This window comes from Parambassis ranga, chromosome 5, assembly GCF_900634625.1.
Source record: "Parambassis ranga chromosome 5, fParRan2.1, whole genome shotgun sequence".
Classification (NCBI taxonomy): Eukaryota; Metazoa; Chordata; class Actinopteri; family Ambassidae; genus Parambassis; species Parambassis ranga.
The window spans coordinates 22,108,362-22,126,592 of NC_041026.1; the positions used below are offsets into that span (position 1 = coordinate 22,108,362).

An 18,231-nucleotide genomic window follows, 5' to 3' on the forward strand; every position below is an offset into this window, starting at 1 on the left:
TTAAACGTGTTGGTTATATTTCCAGACAACTGAAATGATAAGAGCACATGACAAAAACACACCCAGACATTCGGCAGGTAAAACTATGTTTATTTTTATTGAAATGTCTTGTACATGTTCAGGTGGGCAGGATCAGTTTGTACTCAGACTTCACTGGATGCACTGTGGTTTCTCATATCTATGGATAGCTGAGTTGTTTTGTTAACCTTCCTCTTGAGCAAACCCTTTCCCCTACGTCCTCCCACCATATGGAGGCTGAGCCACATAACGCTTTCCCATGTTCTGCTCTAACTCAAGTAAATCTGTGACACAGACAGAAATCTTTGGAAGGCGACACAGGTGACAGACTACACTTTTGAGGCTGTATGTAAAGCCCTGGTTCTCTAACATCAGTTTGTTGAAGAGGCCTTTTGTAACTCTACATTTTTCACTGTTTAATAAAACAGAAGAGAAAAAGAAAAAAGACAGCTCTGTGGACATTTATCTGCTGTTGTGCCACCTCCAAGACAAAAGTGCTGATTTTTTGCCCAAAATAACTTGAGATCCAAAAAGTTCATAATTACACCAAAGTGGTTTTGACAGCCAACCAAAACAGCCAGTCTACTGCAGAAACTGACTATTTAACAGAATGCCAAAAACCAAATTAAAACTTTACATTGTGTTTCCAGTACAGGACACAGACTCTTACTTGTTCACAAAATATTTGAAATCTGAGTCCTGAGAAAGGCCTGACCGCTGCAAGAGTGCAGCCACTGCCACAGTGACACCACTTCTGCTGCAACTCCCAAAAACGTTCAAGATGTTTCATATTTTTCTTCAGTGAATGAGACACATATTCCAGTATTCCTCTAATTAAACCCATTCAGACATGTTACTCTGTTGAAGCAGTACCAGAAAGGCATTTAATTTTTGGCAAACGTTCTAACAGTGAATAAACAAATCTTCCCTTGTTGAAAAAAAGAATTTTAAAGAAGCAATTCATCCATCCATGAAAATAAATCAATAATCAATAAATTGGGAAGGGGGGGGGGGGGGGCTTTCACTGCTCTGTGTACAAATGAGTCCTCTGGTGGATGACAAGTTTTTGCTTCATTTTCTTTTTAAATAAACAGAAACACTGTTTGCCACTCAATAAAGCTCAAGAGGTGGGCACAGTCCTTTCCAGGGACTAGAGGAACCATTCTGCAAAAATAAAGATCTGTATCTCTTCAAATAGGATCAGATACTGTTACTCCAACCAGGTTGATCCTGAGTGCTCTGGCTGGTCAAACACTATAGCAGCTTTTTTTTTTTTTTTTTTTGCTCCATGTTTCTCCACATTTTGATTTTTTTCTTTCACCTGTCACTCCACATAATGTGCAATCAGACAAACAGATGCACAACCTGTAACACTCCTTCCAGACCAAACATCCCTTCCTTCCTTTACCACTCTGACATCTGCATGCAAATGCACACACAATCTCTCTCCCACTCACTCACACACACACAAACACACACCCGTTTCCAGGCAGTTGTAATTCCTATGTATAGCCCAGTGAACCCAGTTCCACATTTCTGAATGTAAACACTTAAGGCACCCATAATGCATCGTGAACATTAAACATCGTTTGGGGCAGGGAACACTGCCCCCTACTGACAGATATCATTCTCCTTTATCTACCCCAACCTCACCATCCCTTGTGGTCATTACAACTAAATTTACAACCCATGCACACATACTGTTGCTTCTAAATCAGCTTAAGTGATTTCTCATTCCCGTCTCATTGCCCTCCTCTTCAGCCTCAAACGAGGCAGCAGTTTATCTGAAGCACTGTTATTCAGGCCAGTTTTATCTGAGAGGAGAGGAAATGAGGCAGCAGAGAGATCTTTGCCAGCTGAGATAAAATATGGGTCTTGCGTGCAAAATGGCTTCACAAAGTCAAAACACATAAGGCCCACGGTACTTTTTTTTTTGCATTGTTTTTCCAAAAAAAATTAAATATAATCTGCCGACTCTTGTTTTTCACTACGAGTCTCAAAATAAATAGATCTCCCTATTTTTTTCTCTTTTTCTTAACTTAAATACATGTTAATATTTACTCCGCTCCTCAAAAATACTTATTTGTCTGAGAAAGTCCTTCAAAGGTTAGAAGAGTTTAAGATTTCTGCAAACCCCATCACACATGCAGGCGGCCCCCTTCCATGTTTCCAGTGGTTTCAAATTCCACAGGAGCTACTTAAGAAAAAAAAATACTGAGAAAGCAAAGGATGGGGGGTGGGGGGGGGATTGAGATTTCAGGCAACAAGGATGCCTGTGGAATCAAAGATCACAAAAGAAGGAAGGAATGAAAAAGGATGCTGGGAAAAGGAGAGGGACTGAAGGGGGTGTTAATAAATAAGATCCAGTTGGTCATCCTCTCCTTGTTTGTCACTCCATTTTCAATACTGATTAGTGAAGATGTTCTCTCCTCAGCACCAGGCCTGGGCTCTGCGCTGGTCAAAATCAGCTATTAGCTGCTTGATGTGGGCCAGCTTGTTGTGCAGGTACTCGCAGCGCTGTTTCTCCTCATGGTAGTTGGGGCTGTGCTGTAAAAAGAATAACATAAATTAATTAAAAACACTTATGGGTCAATTTTTTGAATAATGTAAACTGTGTTTGCTTCATAGGCACCCATTAGCTTCACTTTCAGATCTTTAAGCAGTAGCTTTGAGGATCTGAGGATATTCAAGTGTTAACAAAACCTTTGAAGAGTCAGAATTTGTAATGGCCTTCCTCACAAGTGTTCCAAGTGTATGGGTGTGTGCTTGTATTTACCATTATTAGGATCAATTTGTGATTTGAACCATGGGACTTTTAGGATACTTAAAGATGGAAGTAAACACACAGATATACAGATGCACTAAAGGGACAATGCAAGTACTCACTTGTTTCATCTTTTTGTACTCTTTCAGGACTTCATCTTGCACCCTCTATAAAAAAACAGAATGGAACAGATGTTGACAACATAACCAGCATCATCTTTCTTCTTTTTATGGTTCTGGTCCTTACACACTTATCATTAGCAGCAACTAATATTCCCCGGGTAAACACTGAAGCTCATGTTAAAGTTTTGTCATCTTAAAATTTAATTATACTCAGACCACAGTTTCTATGTCACCTGGTGCTCTTTGGTGCCAGGTGACAGCTTCCGACACTGGGCGTCCAGCTGGGTAAAGCGGCGGGTGATGCTCTCCACGTGGGCGTGTAACTGGCGGTACTCATCATACTCTGCATTGAAGTCATCCTTGTAGCTTTGTCGCTGGTCAGTGGACACCAATGGTGTGTACTTCCTGTAAGTACAGCGAAAACTTAGATGAGTCTGGAGTAGCTATTTATCTAAATTTTTTATTCTAATTTATATTTAAGGAAAAAGGTAGCTACATAAAAGCAGAAGACCAAGGTCAGCAACAGACCTATACAATAACAATTACAATGTTCATGTAAACTGTGAACAGCACAAAACAATCCTAGCACATCAATGAAACAATGAATACACACCGATCTGTCCTTACCTCTGCATTGCCTGTATGCTTAATTTTCACGCCTTCTCTAATTTGCATGTTTGTTTCTAACATTATATTTTATAGTATTTTCAAAGGAGATACCCTTAAAAAGTGTGGGGTATAGACAATTTTAAGTTATTTGAAGGCTACTCACGATACATAGTCAGGCATCTCAACTTTGGAGGAGAATTCAGTGGCCTGGTCAGGCTTCTCTTTAGTTGACAGGTCTGTGGAGGAAGAACAAAGCATAAGAATTTAAATAGTGTTTTGATAATCTACTATACAAAGCAAGGACCATCTTCAACTTGTATGTTAATAATTAAATACAAAACACTGATTGTAAAAGAAAAACTTATTGTTTTTTTTAAAGTTTTTTTTTCTGAGTATATTATATAATGCTCTTCAGTATACTGCTGCCAATCAATGTCAGTGATGGCTGCAGTACTGATCAGATAAATTCATCTCAACTGGCTTTAAACTTTGATTGACAGGCCAGGTCAGTCACAAGATAAGCCCTAAGCATGAAAGTCATTTTAATTTGTGAAGGCAGATCTCTAAACACTAAATGGCATTTCAAAGTACTTTAATGAGCAGTCAGCCAGTAGGGGGCAGTAGAATGCAAAAATACAATTTCATAATTTTATTTTAATAATTACATTTGATATTTTAGAATAGAGAATAGTGGTTATTAAACTGGGGAGGTCAGAATGAGTCGAAACAATATCATATGTTATTTATTTAATGGCTGCAATACAGCCAAATGTCACTTAAAATCAGTGATCTTTGCCTGAGTGCCTCACTTCTTCTTTCACACACCAATATCTGCATGAAACAGAAGAGAGACTGAAATGGACTCAAGATTTTAGGTTTCTTTCTTGTAACCAAGCAAAACCAGACATACAAGAGAGTATCTGTCTTCAATATCACTTAATTAAATATTCTGGAGGAAAAAATAGCCTAAGCAAGCATGGAGTGTTGTAATATAGATATATCCATGATTGCAGTATCATGACAAAAACAATAAAAAAACAGTACTGAGTTATCTGAGTAAACATACAACTGTACTGTCTTCACCATGAAAACAGTCTGTTGGACTCACTCGTACAGTTATCACAGATTAATTCTGGCAAACTGTTCTGAACAGAACAGCACTTAATGTGTAAAGACATTTTCCATTAGAGCCAATAATCAAGACACAAACCTTGATCTTTGTGAGAATTTTTGTTGATAACTTGTCTGTTCTCTTCCTCAGAACCGCGCCGCTTTTTGGCTTTACGACCGTCCCCAGCCGGCTCTACAACACTGGAGGGAGCACTGCTGGCTCTTTCCGTTCGTTTCCCTTTCTCCCTCTCTCGATCCTTGTCTTTGTGCTTCTTAGATTTCTTTTTAAACTTCTTATTGGTATCGCTGGATAAAGAAGGGCTGGTGATTACAGTGGAGTTAACTGTAAATGAGGTGCAAGGAGGGGGGCTAGGGGAGGTGGCTGGTCTGGGGACAGGTTGCCGATAGCGGTCCTGCAGGGTCCCATCAGAGGAAAAGGGGCTGGGTGAGGGATCCCTGCAGGAGGAACTCTGGTCCATTGGCAGGTCCTGGGTGCCGCAGCCCTCTGGCGTGCTGGGAGAGTTGGAGTTAGAGGCTAGGCTGGGCTGCTGGTGAGAGGGTGCAGGAGGGTGGGATGAGATGGGGAGATGGGTGGGAGGGCCAGAGGCAACATTGGAGGGTAGGGGTGAGCATTTAGAGTGGGGGCTACCCTCGCCCTCACGGCGATCAGAGGGAAGAGAGGAAGATGTGGCTGGCCCTCGACTACTGAGGTGGGAGATGCGGGCTTTTTTTGGAGCCAAAGGATCAATAAAGTCAAAGTCTGGCCGGCGCTTCTGCAAGAAAACACCCAGAATTTAGCTAAACTGACATATGGCTGTGGGTGTGTGAGTTAATGTGCATTTGTCCATCTACCTGGGGGGATGTGGGGACACTGTCCTTGGGAGGACTGCTTGATAAGACCTCAACAGGAAGACCTAATTTGCTATATAAAAAAAAAAAGAAGTGGTGTCAGTAAAGACCATTGTAAAAGGCAAGAAAGGGCATAGAGTGGGGGCCGCATCATTACAGTAGGACCTACTAAAAACATAAGACTTTTATCAAAGCAGTGTCATCTTCACTTTTCTTTGAGAAGACACAAAGCACCACCGCCATTGAGTGTTCCTAGTAGGATTAGTTATGTCCATTAATACCTTCTCCAACAGTGGCACTTTTTTCATACTTGACAAAGTTTACATGTGTATTCTCACTCATATACAAACATGTCAGTCTTGAATTAGTTTTATTATTTAAGAGCAGAATGTGATTAAAAAGCCCAGCTGTGGTGGGCTCTGTGGTTGAGGCTAGTGTGACAAGGCTACACCAGAAAAATAAATAATAGTGAAGAGCATATTAGGGGGATTTTTGTACCGAGTCAAAAGCCGGTCAACTTGAGACTTCTCATCTTCAGAGTAGCCGGGCCAGTCTCGCTGTACATCACGATATATGAAGTCTTTCAGTGAATATGTGTTGTCTTTGGGATTTAGGTTTGCCACCTGTTTTGCACACACACACACACACACACACAACAAAAGACAGTTAAAGGTTAGACTGTGACAACATGAAAATGATAAAAGACATACAGAAACCACACATTTCCTGTGCTCTCCATACATCTGTGTATGCAAATAATGTTTAACGACTTAGTGGTCATTTGTGTGAATAAAATCTTCATACAGGATTTCATCAGGAGGATCTAAGTACCTTCTGATAAATTGTAAGGAGAGTAAATTAGGCCATCTGTGGTACTTTTATCAGCTACTGTAAAGTTAACAATTTTAATGTGTGTATTACTGTTTCTGTAGAAAGTGACCAAAACAAAATTACTGTACACTACCTGTTGCAGGGCAGTCCCTAGTGAATTTCGGTCCTTCTGGTTGATACCGTCCCGCTGCAAACGGGCAAGTACTTCCAGCTTTTTGTAGGACCTCAGTGCCAACAGGTGGATAATGCGGTCCCGGAATGGGCGCTGGGATACAGGGTTATTGGAAAGGCACTTACGAATAGTGTTGGCTGGATTGATGGGAGTGGAGCGCTTGCGCTCTGGGACTACCTCTGGGGTTGATAGTGCAGGCTTACGAATATGCACTTGTTTTCCTGTGAACAGAACACAAACACAGTGTTAAACCTCACCTTCTGACAATCTCTCAGCTCTCACAAATTGTCATGAAAACAAGATGCTCATAAATAGTGCAAGAGGACGTTTCAGGTCCAGCCCTTTTAACAGAGGAAAAGTCTAATCAAGTGAGGGGTTAAAATTTCCAATTTCACTTTAGTACATGTATGTCAAGATTAGACAAGCCACAGTTGGCCATTGGGTTGGCCAGTTCCATGCACCTTAACAACCAGCTCTTTGCTATTCTAGTTAAGTCCACTAATTCAGTTTTGCGGAAGAAGCAGTCACAGAAAAAGAGGCCAACTTAACTTCATTAGACACTAGACTGTAGTTCTTTTATTAACTGAGAGTAGTAGTAGAAATACTGGAGTGATTAAAACCCAAGACACTGCTCTTTTTTGCTGAGCCATGTGCCAAACCAGGCTGTCTCCACAGTCCCCTATACCTCTTCAGGATCATTATGAAATTCTTAAGCTCTTTAAGAGATTAAGGTTAGAGAAAGAACAAAAAAAAAAACTCCCTCAACCCTCCCTCGTCAAAAAGCAGTACACGCTCACACACTGCTCATTTTGTACAGACCAAAACTATAGTAATTTGCAACATACAGATTGTACCATTCATTAGGAGATATAGCCACAGACCAGGGATAAAATAGTTACAGACTGCTACCTGAATTTAACACCCTGTGAAAAAAAATAAATAAAGCTAACCCCCCTTTGCTCATTCCAAACCAGCTGCTACAAGCTCCCGACCCACCCCTTTCCTCTGCAGCTCCTCTCGTTTCCCAGTTTCTATCTGGGCCAGTGTATGCAAATATGTCCCCAGGGCCCAGAATAACAGGTTTTAACTCATTTAGACTACATGCACATCCAAAACTGTTCTTGTGTTAAAACAGTTTGTGTCCACATTAGCATTTCTACTATCTGCAGTAAAACCTGTGAAAAATACAATCTTTTCTTTTCTGTTGTCAAACACCCAAACTGCATCAAAGCAAGAAAGAAATTACTTTACTGCAACGCCTTAAATGCTATGTTGGCATCATTAATTACAATGCTGTATTTGACACAGCGTTAATAAATCCATGTTTAATAACTGTAAAATCACCTGCATGTCGAAGGGCATGAATTGACAAAAGTTCATCATCCTTTGTGGGTTGCTTTACTGGGAAGCCATTTATTTATTTTCCAAATTATACATCTTCTTTACTGGCTTAGTAACATTGTCAATCAGCCTTAGCAATGTCACTTCATCCATATGTCAGCTTGCCTTTCCTGCCCTGGCCTGCGCCAGCTGTTGGCAATAAGTTTATCTGTGTGATAAGACTGCATTTGTTTGTAACTGCTCCATTACTCAATGCACATCCCTAGCCCTACCTTCACCAGGTTGGATAAGTCATCATGTGGGAGACTAAATACAGTGACGTGCTAAATTAGATTATCCAAGTGTACTTTTTCTGTGTAAGTTATACGACTTAGATCTTAGGTATAGCAGACATAGATTACTTGTTTGTAACAGATAAAAGGGGGAAAAAAGTAGATGCTCGTTTTATTGCCAAAAATAGGTGCTAAACACCAGCAGAACTTGGCTCGAATGCAAAACTTGCCATTTTCCATATAAATTTGGCAATAAAACTAAAATAGCTGCATCTAAAACACTTTCAGTCAGAGTACTAATCTGGAAAAATCTGAGATGGCAAAATGGCTCAGTTGCAATAATGGCTTTGAATAGACACTGTCAGCTTACACCTATTCAGTTACTCAAAAGTGATTGAGTTTGAAAAGAGAGGAGGGCTGTTGATAGGATGTAAAGCCGTGGAGTGTAAAGATCCAACTTGCCATCTGACTATGACAGCTGCTGATGAGGAAGAGTGCAGCGAGTCCTTTACCTCTGTACTGGCCCCCAGGCTTGATGACTTTGGTCCCACGTTCACGTGTATCCTCCACAGCCTGGGTCATACGTTCCCGGGTCACCTGGTAGGAGTCATTAGTGGCACACACTGTGACCTTGTCCTGTACCGTTCCCAACAATGCCAGGTGTGAGGCCCCTGAGCTGGAGACAAAGAGGGAGTACGAGAGAGAAATGTGAGGCAGGGAGGGATTACTTTCCAGCAACGTGTGGTAAGACAGTTACAGTCGATTCAGCTGACCAGTGATTACCATTACCTCGACACATACTGATGGATGCACTCAAAGCTTCCCTGAGGGTTGTCTTTGCCAACATTAGACAGGTAGAAATCAAAACTGTGGAAAGTGTCTGAGGAGGAGGCAGTCTTAGGGATTTTAATGCGCTGTAAAATAATGGACACAAAAAAATTAAACTAAAAAACAATAGGTCTATTACTTCTATGCAATAAGTGCAATGTGACAACATAAGAGCTAGCATGAGACAGGAAGGTCTCCAAGATCTAAGAAGCTATGAACTGGCTGTATGTGAAGCATGAGCATCATCGACTATGGAGTTTAGATTTTAAAGAACACAGACTATAACAATGATCATACTTTTTGTGTAACTTTTATAGTGGGCAGACGATGTGAATATACTAAAACATTATTAAGGTAAAAATGCATTATTTCCTGGATATACAGATTATTAACTAATGGACGAATAACTGCAAATAAATTTAGGTAGGCCATAAAAATGACCATATGATCGTTAAAAGTACTTACGCCTTGGAGTCCCTTGAATTGTATTGTTGGCTGCAAAGAAGGTACATTCTGAAAAAGAGAAACAACACATCACGACTATAGGTAACCCTACTCCAAAATTATAACATAAATAAATGCAGACTGAAAAAACTATTCTGTTAAAAATTACAGTTTAAACTTTGTAGTAAGACTATACCTAACAGCTTTATTTATATTTACAAAGCAAGAGAAAAACTGTTAGATGGCACTGCAGAAAGACAAACCATATTTTTAATTTATATGTAAATCTGGCAAATATGTCCGATGTCACAACCAACAACTATAAATTAACTGAATACTATTTCTGGAAATCATTGTAGGTTTGCATTGGTGGCTACTTAAATTGGAGTAAAGAGCCGCAAATATGCTCTTAGGTTAGAGGAGGGAAGGGATGTACAGGACTTCTTTATACAGCTTAAGGATATAAAAAAAAACCAATTGACTACCGATCTGAAATAAAAAACTAGGCTAGAATCCTGCACATGAGTGGAATGTGCATTATTTTTTATGAACTGCAGCTTGTCAAATGAAACACGCCTGCTCATGCAGGTATAAAAGAAACTGACACAATTAGGAATATAGTGTATAGGTTTATCAGATTGACGGATACATGTCAGGGTGGTTAAAGCTCAGCTACTCCAAGTCAAAGGCTCCCTCCCCCACTCACACAGTTCTGATCACATTTCACACAGAAAGACAAAGATAGCCAGCTTCCATAGTTCGATGACTGGTTCAACTACAACACACATTACTGAGAGGGAGAGAGAGAAACAAAAAGCAGGCAGTTTTGGCTGCTCAGTCAGCAAGAGATGGCAGGCTGCCGTTCAGTGCAGTGAACAGACCAACATTACCACATCCAATAAGGGTGTAGCGTGGTCTGTCACAAAAGAATTCCTTCAACTTGGTGATAATGTTGTCTGCCAGGTGTCAGGACCTGAGTAAATAATCTTTTAAAGTGTGGCTTTATATATAGTCACATATTAAACAGACAATGAAGAACAGTTTCACATACAGAGTTGTGTGTGATGTGTTGCACACACGCACACACCATGTGCCATAAAAAGCAGTCACACAGAGTCCTCTGAACACTACAGAGTGCAGACCTGGGCCCTGTCAGTGTGTTATGTAACTGTGGTTGTTGTTGGCAGAGTTAAAGTCAGGTAACTTGGCTTGAGGCCTCACCAACTCAAGACTGCCGAGGTTTGTCCTGATTAGTTAACCTCTACAAGATTATACCATTTGTACAGTTCAAGATTAACAAGTTATATTTAATCTGCACAGGTATGTAGCACCCTTTAGCAAACTCTGTTTCAAAGCCTTCTCAATGTAGCAGCAGTGTCATGCTCAGGCCTGTTTTGCAGTAGTTTAATGGAGTATATAATTAGGTGTAAGTATTTGGCACTAAATGACAACATGTTAATACTGTTATAATTTTAAAAATGTTAATTTGTGGTGATCAGATACCATACATTTGTTCCTGCTGGCCTACCGTCCTCGTACAACACGTACCACCAATCAGCGATAGCGACTCGTCAAACAAACAAAAATATGTTTGTACTGCTCATAAGAATCTCCAGTAGTTAGTGTGGAAGCCACTTTTTACAGATAAGTCAAATAGTTTAAAAGGAGTACGCCTGACTAGGCGCTTCCTTTTTCTTCCATGGTTTGATATCGGCTTGTTTAATCTTGTAGCCATATGGTAAATTGCCCCCACTCAGAGGAGTGACTAAAAAACACCACAACGAAAAAGTTGCATTATTCTATATGTCTATATATCCAACCTGCGAATAAAGGTTAATGTTACCAGCTTAGCATTAAGACATTCAGCTCGTAAAAGTTGCCTGGTGGTGACGGCTGTACTGTCGATGTATAATTCCAATTTTCTTACTTTGGCCAGCAACATTAGTTTAGCTAGAAAAAATGCCTAGCACTAAAGCTAACTACGCTAATCAGAAAGTCTACTTAACCAACAGGTTTTTTTGTGTTAAACATCATTTGTCAATTCGTAAAAATTAGACAGGGCATTAACCCGATAACTCGCCTATCTACTACAGTTAATTAGTTTAATGACACACGCCAAATTTAATCAAGAATAAGCAAAAACTCGCTCTGACAACAGCTTAGCTAACTTTGTAGCTCTAGCTGTGCGTGGCAGTCCCTTCCCTAGCTAAGACAAGCCGTGTCAGCCCGAGACTTCTGCCTAAATTTAAGCGAAATAAAAGGCTGTTTCACTCACCATACAATTTTGGTAGCTCTCTATCGCTCTGAGAGCTGTCTCGGTCAGTTTGACGTGCAATACGGTGATTCTGTCTGTGTTCTGTTGGCCACAATTTAATCCGTACCTCCCATCCTCGGAGAGAGCCGCCATCTTTACCAGCCCTCCACCATCGTCCCTCTGACGCCGGAGCATTTAGCAGCCCAGGCTCCCTGTGCTCTCTCCGGTCCGGGGAGGGATTACAACTGCAGCCTACGGGGCTGACAGTTGGATTGGTCTTAATTTGCTAGTTTGTTAATTTCTCATTTTCCACCTACAGTCAAGTGTTGCATAGTGTTTTCGCTGTTCTACTTCATTCACTTTGTAGAATCAGGGCTGGCACATTTGATGTTTTATTAAAAGACATTTTCTTGTTCCCCTGTCCAAGCTCCTCTTTCAAAGCCACACACACACACACATGCAGTTACCTCTTGCAAAGCAGCTCTGCCTGCTGTTTTTTGCTGACATGTCAGAACTAATTCTAGCCTACTGAAACAGTTGAAGGTAGCTGTGGGAGTCTAAACTTTGGTATGTGTTATGATGGACATGGTATATATATATATATATATATATATATATATATATATATATATATATATATATATATATATATATATATATATATATATATATATATATATATATATATATATATATATATACTAAATGACATATCAGTTGTATCAAACTATATGATTAAAACTTTTTTTCTCATTATTCTTTGAACAGCTGATGTGTATGTTTCTCAAGTGAAACACACTGAAGTTAACCAGTGTGTTGTTCTCTTGCTACTTGTGGAACTACACCCATATTGGCCTATAATCTTCATCTTTGAGGTTTTCAATTGCATATATAGTGACATCAGCACAATGGGCACAAGTGTGTCCCACTGTAAGCTGCACTATCTACCAGTAGCAGTCCCCTTGACCTGGTGATTAGTGGCGTAGCCCCAGGCAGGGTGGGGAAATGCCAGTGTGAATCCAGCAGATTACCAGAACTCCTCACCCCACCCATCCAGCTAACACGTCACACACACACATACTCACCCGTGACATATGTGTGAAATATATGACAAATTAATTCTCCACACAGACATGCAGATGATTAAAAATGAATGTTTAAAAGTACAAATGGTCATTGACTGTATATCTGCTTGACAATGGTGATCAATCACTTTGAAACTTTGAAACACGTTTCTTGTATTGTGCCTTCAGATTTTTCAGACTTTTAAATAGTCTATTTAATTACAGGGGTCTGTCTAGCAGGATGCCTACTGAGCAAACAATTTAACAAAGCCCTTAGGGTGGATGGGACTCATTGATTTTAATGCTTCTGTGTTTACCCTAGCCCTGTAGGTGTCACCTGATGGAAGCTCAGAATACCCAAAGGTTACAGACCTTTTGTCCTGAGTTAGCAAACACAAAAGGCCTAAGCAGGATCACAGTGACCGTTTTTACCTGTGGCTAAATGAATTGTTCAGTGCATGGAGTTGCCTAGTCCTCACACACTCTTTCATTGCACGTGTCTTCTGTCTTAGTCAGCATTTTGCAGAGGTTAATCATTAATATGTTATTTGGTCAAATTACAATTTTGGTGCTAATCAGTTCTATGTGTTCAATCAATAACGGTGATAAAGATTCTCCTACTTTGTTTTCTAGATCAAAGTGTGCTACTTACTTTTTTTGAAACCTGATCCTGAACCTCCTACTCATATGGTCAGTAAAAAGTGCTAATGAACACACACTGTTTGTCTTTTGACATAATGAACATTGTCAATCTTTGTTTTTTACTCTTGGATTAGGGTTCATTAGTTAGTTATAAGAGGCATGCACTGTTGGACTGTTTGAGTCATCGTGCAGAAATTTCAAGTCAATGAAGTTTGTGGTATTTTTTTTCTTTCAAATAAAATTGGAAGTCAGCACTGTCTGAAAAAATTAACAACATCTGCCTTTTTTCTTTTTGCAGCCATTCAGGAATGTGGATTTAAATTTGTCCAGCACCTGGTTTGGCAGCCTCAGACTGCTTGAGTTTTTCTAAGTTTAGAGGAGAGGAGTTCAGTCGGTGCTGTTTTGACAGAAGTGATGACATCTTCACTGTTGTGCAAAGAAGGGACCCATATGCTCCCTGACCTCTGGATTAAATGTACACTGTTGCCCATAAAGTTGGACTAATTATGTTTTTGGACACATTCCTCTTATTCATGTAATGTTGACTGTGATATGTTTGAAATAGACTGTATGGAGATTTTTCCGGGTACTCCGGCTTCCTCCCACATTCTAAAGACATGTCAGGTTCATTGGTGACTCTAAATTGCCCGTAGGTGTGAGTGTGAATGGATGTCTGTATGTGTGTTGTTCTGAGATGGACTGGTGACCTGTCCAGGGTGTACCCTGCCTCTCACCCATAGTTAGCTGGGATAAGCTCCAGCCCCCCGTGACCCTGCACTGCAGGATAAAGTGGGTTACTAGATGATGGATGGATAACTGGAGAACTAAACTGGTAATATTCACCTTAAATTTAAAATTAAATTAAGTCATCAAGAAGCATTTTAGCTCAACAGTTAGTGAGCCGTAACTGACACTAATAAGCAGGCATGCCTGTGGCAGAGTGGCTCATTAGCAAACAGTGTTGCCTCACAGCAACATCCTCGGTTGGATTTTATCCATCTGCTCCAGCTCAGCTCTTCAGCACAGACACATGCAAGGCAGGTTCTAGAAATGTGTGCATGTAAAATTGCAAAATTGCACTTGTATACTTTATATGCATCAGCACTGTTTAAACAGTCAAAGAATACATGCATGAATCTGCTCTGCATTGTTGAAAATTTCAAATAAACCCTCCTGGATAGTCTTTCTCCTTTTAATTGTGCCCTCACCACAAAGAGCTCAAGTTGATAAAAACGGGGGTGCAAATTTATGCAAATCTTTCCATGTTGAGGATTTGCACATATATGCTGCTGCTGCTGCTGCTGGCCATAGGCTCCCTGACTCCTAGTAAACCACATGACATGGATTAAACCAATATTTCTCTAAACTGCATTTAGCATCATGGAATGAAAAGAAGTACTCAGCATAGACTACACACTGTATACAATGACAGAGACATTTACAACAAAACTGTTAGAGGGGTTGGTTTCACAGAAATGTTCGTTTTTTCAGTCTTTATACAGGAAAAAGATGTTGGTTAGAATAGAAAATGGGTATAATGGATATAAGACCTTACCCTCCTGACTTAGTACTGGACTATTTTGTGCAATAGATAAATGTCCCAGATTTAAAGAACACACATATGTATTGATATACATTATAAGCATGGGGTTATTATGAGGCAGAAAATTATATATTTAAATTTACATAAAGTTTAATGACCTGAATACCCGTGCAAATACTAGTAATGAGCTTTCAGATGCAGTAAGTACATATTTTGAGTTAGTTTGAATGTGGTAAACCAACCAAACAAAAAGCAACAGCACCAAATGAGCGTGAAAGGATTATTTTGAAGTTCACCTCCAGCTTCACTCCACGTGGCGATCTGGCCCAGAGGATAGATTCTGCTGGCAGTGAGAAAAAAAACATCTGCTGCTGTTTAACCCTCCCATTAAAACACAGCACAGGAAAAGTAGTGTGAACGTGGGAGCATGTTTGTGTTGGTGTTTGTTTGTATGTATGTATGTGTGTGTGTGTGTGTTGGGGGAGGAAGATTTAAGGCAGCAACTCATCCAATACAATAGCTCATAAAGTTTAAAAAAAATGTTCTTTTACTGAATTTGAACCTTTATTATTATCTTTCTAAATTTTAGAAAAAACAACCACTTGGATCCATTTCCCCCACCTGGTCTTTAAAAACCTTGAAACAGCAACTCTTCCAGTTAATGATTGGCCACTGTGGGGAAAGTATGCACTTACACTGTTGACTCTTATCGCTCCTGACCACAAAGCTGCTCGAGCAGTATCTCTGAGGCTGACATTAATAGAGAGGCCATTGCTTTGTTTAAAGAGACAGGTCAATTCTGTTTTTTGTTGGCTGTGGAAGAGATATTAGCAGGCACACAAAGAGAGGTGCTGTCTGCACAAATGGATCTTTCAGAGCAGATTATGCCTTTTGCTCCCGCATGATTGTTGGCTAATGGATCAGACAATTAACTGGAAATGCAGAATTTAATGAAGGTTCCTGGATTATGTGTTTTTTTCATCTTGCATCCCATCAACTCTGCATAGTTGTATCGAAGGGGGAAATGTAACATGTCATTTGTCCTTGTTGCTCCTGCTATTTTGAATTTAACATCTGTGTTGCTCTTTCTCTTGCAAATCAAAAGCCTCACATTGCCTTCCCAAAGAGAACAGCCTCTGTACAGGCACGTGAGCAGCCAGTGCCGAATCCCACCAGCTGTACTCTGGTGACAGCACACAGGTTGGCCTGTGGTCGATCAGGTAGCGGTTCAGGTAGCTCTCCTCTAGGCCCCTGGCTGTCACGCCATTAGCCTGGTCCTGAAGAATAAGCAAAGAACAGGCACGAGCCAGTCTGTACATCTCAGATACCAACCCGCCATACAATTCTGAGGTGTAATAGTAGTCTCCTTCATCATCCTCCACACAGGCAGAGGAGGCTTCTTCAGCCTCATAAGGGAATGCATTTCGTGGCATCCCATAGAGCTCTGGGTGCAGCGTAGCCACTAGGGCTCCTAGGATTTCCTCTCCTACGGGGGCCACAAACTCCTGGTCAATATCAGCACAGAAGATGTAATCAACCTCGCGGCTGATTGGGTCTCTGATGGCATCAGCAAGCAGAGGCATCCGGCGCTGAGCCAATCTTTCCCACCCAGGCAGCTCTGCAATGGGAACCACCTTCATCTGTCTGTCAGGCCCCAGCTCTATGGGGGGATCCAGAGAATGAGGGTTGTCTGTGAGAATGTAATAGGTAACCATCTGATCAGGGAGGAAATGGGTTTCTGCTGAGGAGAGGAAACGGCGGATGAACTGAGCATAGGTTCCCACCACAAGAGCCAAAAGGCCGATACGGATTCCCTGTTCTGCAAACTTTGCTCTCCGCCAGGCTGAGTTGCGGGTGTCCCCCCACACTAAAGGAGCACCCCACGTTGTCTCCACAGGAGTTTGTGGCTCTGCCTTATTCGCTGGTGCCATGTCCTTTATTATCCTCTCCCTGTTCATTGCCAAGGCATGAAAGATAGGATGAGCTGACCCCCCAGTGACAATGACTTTGTGCCCATAAAGAAAGTCTGAGGAGGCAACATAAAATTAAATAAAACAGAGATATCAATATACCATCTAAAATGTTATAAATTATGCATATATTTATCTGTATATTTATAAAAACTACGAAACAATGCAACAATACATGCCTAGTTATGCCCTTAGCACAGCATGGCTGTGATAAAACCAGACTAAAAAGTTGCACATTTTCTTCTAGCATGTAATGTTCTGATATAGAGTGTTAGAACAGAATGTAATGTTTGGCACACTTACATATGATAAGAGACAGAAGAAAACAGCACAGGACTAACTGTATTCTGGTCACTCTGACTGGCCCTGTTTGAAGGACACAGAAACACAGTGAAACACAATGAAAAATGCAAACGTTTCTACTTTTCCACTGAGCAAATCTCTCTTTTAAAGTCGTCAAGCAGAAGGCCTGAGCTCACGTGAATGATAAGCTGCTGTCTTCCTGTGGAGGTATAGCAACCTAAGATTGCAGAAGTAATGTAATTCTTAAAGCATTCACAACATAAACATACATTTATGTTTCTGTATGCATGCAATCCTGTTCTGATTTTGAGGAAGTCAAATAAATGAGGTGTAACAGCTGAAATACACAGTAACCAAAAATCAGACACAACAGGAGCAAAGAGGTGGAGCAGTGGCTGTGGAGATTGTGTCTGTACTAACCTGTGAGCGTCTTGCAGAACGGGAACAGTGCCATACTGTGAGCTATTTTTGTCTTTTGTTTCTCTGCTGGTTACTCTGTCTCTTCCTCAAAAAGTGCTGTTTAACTCAGAAGGGATTTTTTTTAACATGCCCTTTCTTTCTGTTCCTTCACATTGCTTTTACTTTATTTTCCACTCCTTTTTCTTCACAAATCTCCCTTTCCACTCCCCCTTCCTTCTTACATTCCTTCTTAGTCTTTTGCAGTCTTCACTTTTTGGAGCAACACCAAAGTAACCAGATGTTTGGGGAATAGGACCATATGGGAGGAGCTGAGGCGGAAAATAAAAAAAAAGAAAATCTTTATTCTCCAACACAAATTAGAAGCCCTGACTGTAAATAACACTTGGTTCTCAAAGTTTTTCCTTTAATGTTTGTTTACACATCTTGATTTTATGATCATTTTGTGCAGATGGCAACAAGCAGGAAGTAGGAAGTAGCAGACTTCATTCCAAACTAGGCCTGAATTCTTGTGCCTCAAAACCTGTACCCGTTTTGGCCAGGAGGTGGCGTTATTCATCAAGAAACGCTACAGAGACTAATCATAAGTGTGTATAAGTATGAATAAATAGCTCTCAAAGAGATTTCCACTGAATTTGTGTTGCAACATATAGCAGCATAATCAAAATAATCAAAGCA

At 40.5% G+C, this 18,231-nt stretch overlaps 2 protein-coding genes across 2 annotated transcripts; both read right to left on the reverse strand.

Annotated features, from left to right (window-relative positions):
• Positions 1 to 72: 72 nt before the first annotated feature.
• On the reverse strand, positions 73 to 11,847 carry ell2 (elongation factor for RNA polymerase II 2). Its single transcript, XM_028405491.1, has 12 exons — positions 11,636 to 11,847; positions 9,382 to 9,429; positions 8,878 to 9,002; positions 8,601 to 8,764; positions 6,437 to 6,696; positions 5,971 to 6,095; positions 5,476 to 5,545; positions 4,724 to 5,396; positions 3,677 to 3,749; positions 3,138 to 3,309; positions 2,905 to 2,949; positions 73 to 2,565 (listed from the first exon to the last, which is right to left on the reverse strand). The coding sequence occupies exons 1-12, from the start codon at positions 11,807 to 11,809 to the stop codon at positions 2,449 to 2,451; spliced, it is 2,046 nt and encodes a 681-aa protein (XP_028261292.1). The 5' UTR covers positions 11,810 to 11,847; the 3' UTR covers positions 73 to 2,448.
• A 3,215-nt stretch (positions 11,848 to 15,062) lies between these two features.
• LOC114435648 (globoside alpha-1,3-N-acetylgalactosaminyltransferase 1-like) lies at positions 15,063 to 17,791 on the reverse strand. Its single transcript, XM_028405521.1, has 3 exons — positions 17,557 to 17,791; positions 17,137 to 17,199; positions 15,063 to 16,889 (listed from the first exon to the last, which is right to left on the reverse strand). The coding sequence occupies exons 1-3, from the start codon at positions 17,588 to 17,590 to the stop codon at positions 15,931 to 15,933; spliced, it is 1,056 nt and encodes a 351-aa protein (XP_028261322.1). The 5' UTR covers positions 17,591 to 17,791; the 3' UTR covers positions 15,063 to 15,930.
• Positions 17,792 to 18,231: the final 440 nt, after the last annotated feature.

Excerpts from the sequence above, each read along its gene's own strand:
- ell2 (XM_028405491.1), bottom strand. The coding sequence starts at position 11,809 with ATGCTCCGGCGTCAGAGGGACGATGGTGGAGGGCTGGTAAAGATGGCG. Across the intron at positions 8,765-8,877 it reads ATCCATCAGTATGTGTCGAG|CTCAGGGGCCTCACACCTGG; the intron begins GTAATGGTAATC and ends CTTTGTCTCCAG. Across the intron at positions 6,697-8,600 it reads GCCTGGGGGCCAGTACAGAG|GAAAACAAGTGCATATTCGT; the intron begins GTAAAGGACTCG and ends TTCTGTTCACAG.
- LOC114435648 (XM_028405521.1), bottom strand. The coding sequence starts at position 17,590 with ATGGCACTGTTCCCGTTCTGCAAGACGCTCACAG. Across the intron at positions 17,200-17,556 it reads GTTCTGCAAGACGCTCACAG|GGCCAGTCAGAGTGACCAGA; the intron begins GTTAGTACAGAC and ends TCCTTCAAACAG. Across the intron at positions 16,890-17,136 it reads TCTTCTGTCTCTTATCATAT|ACTTTCTTTATGGGCACAAA; the intron begins GTAAGTGTGCCA and ends TTGCCTCCTCAG.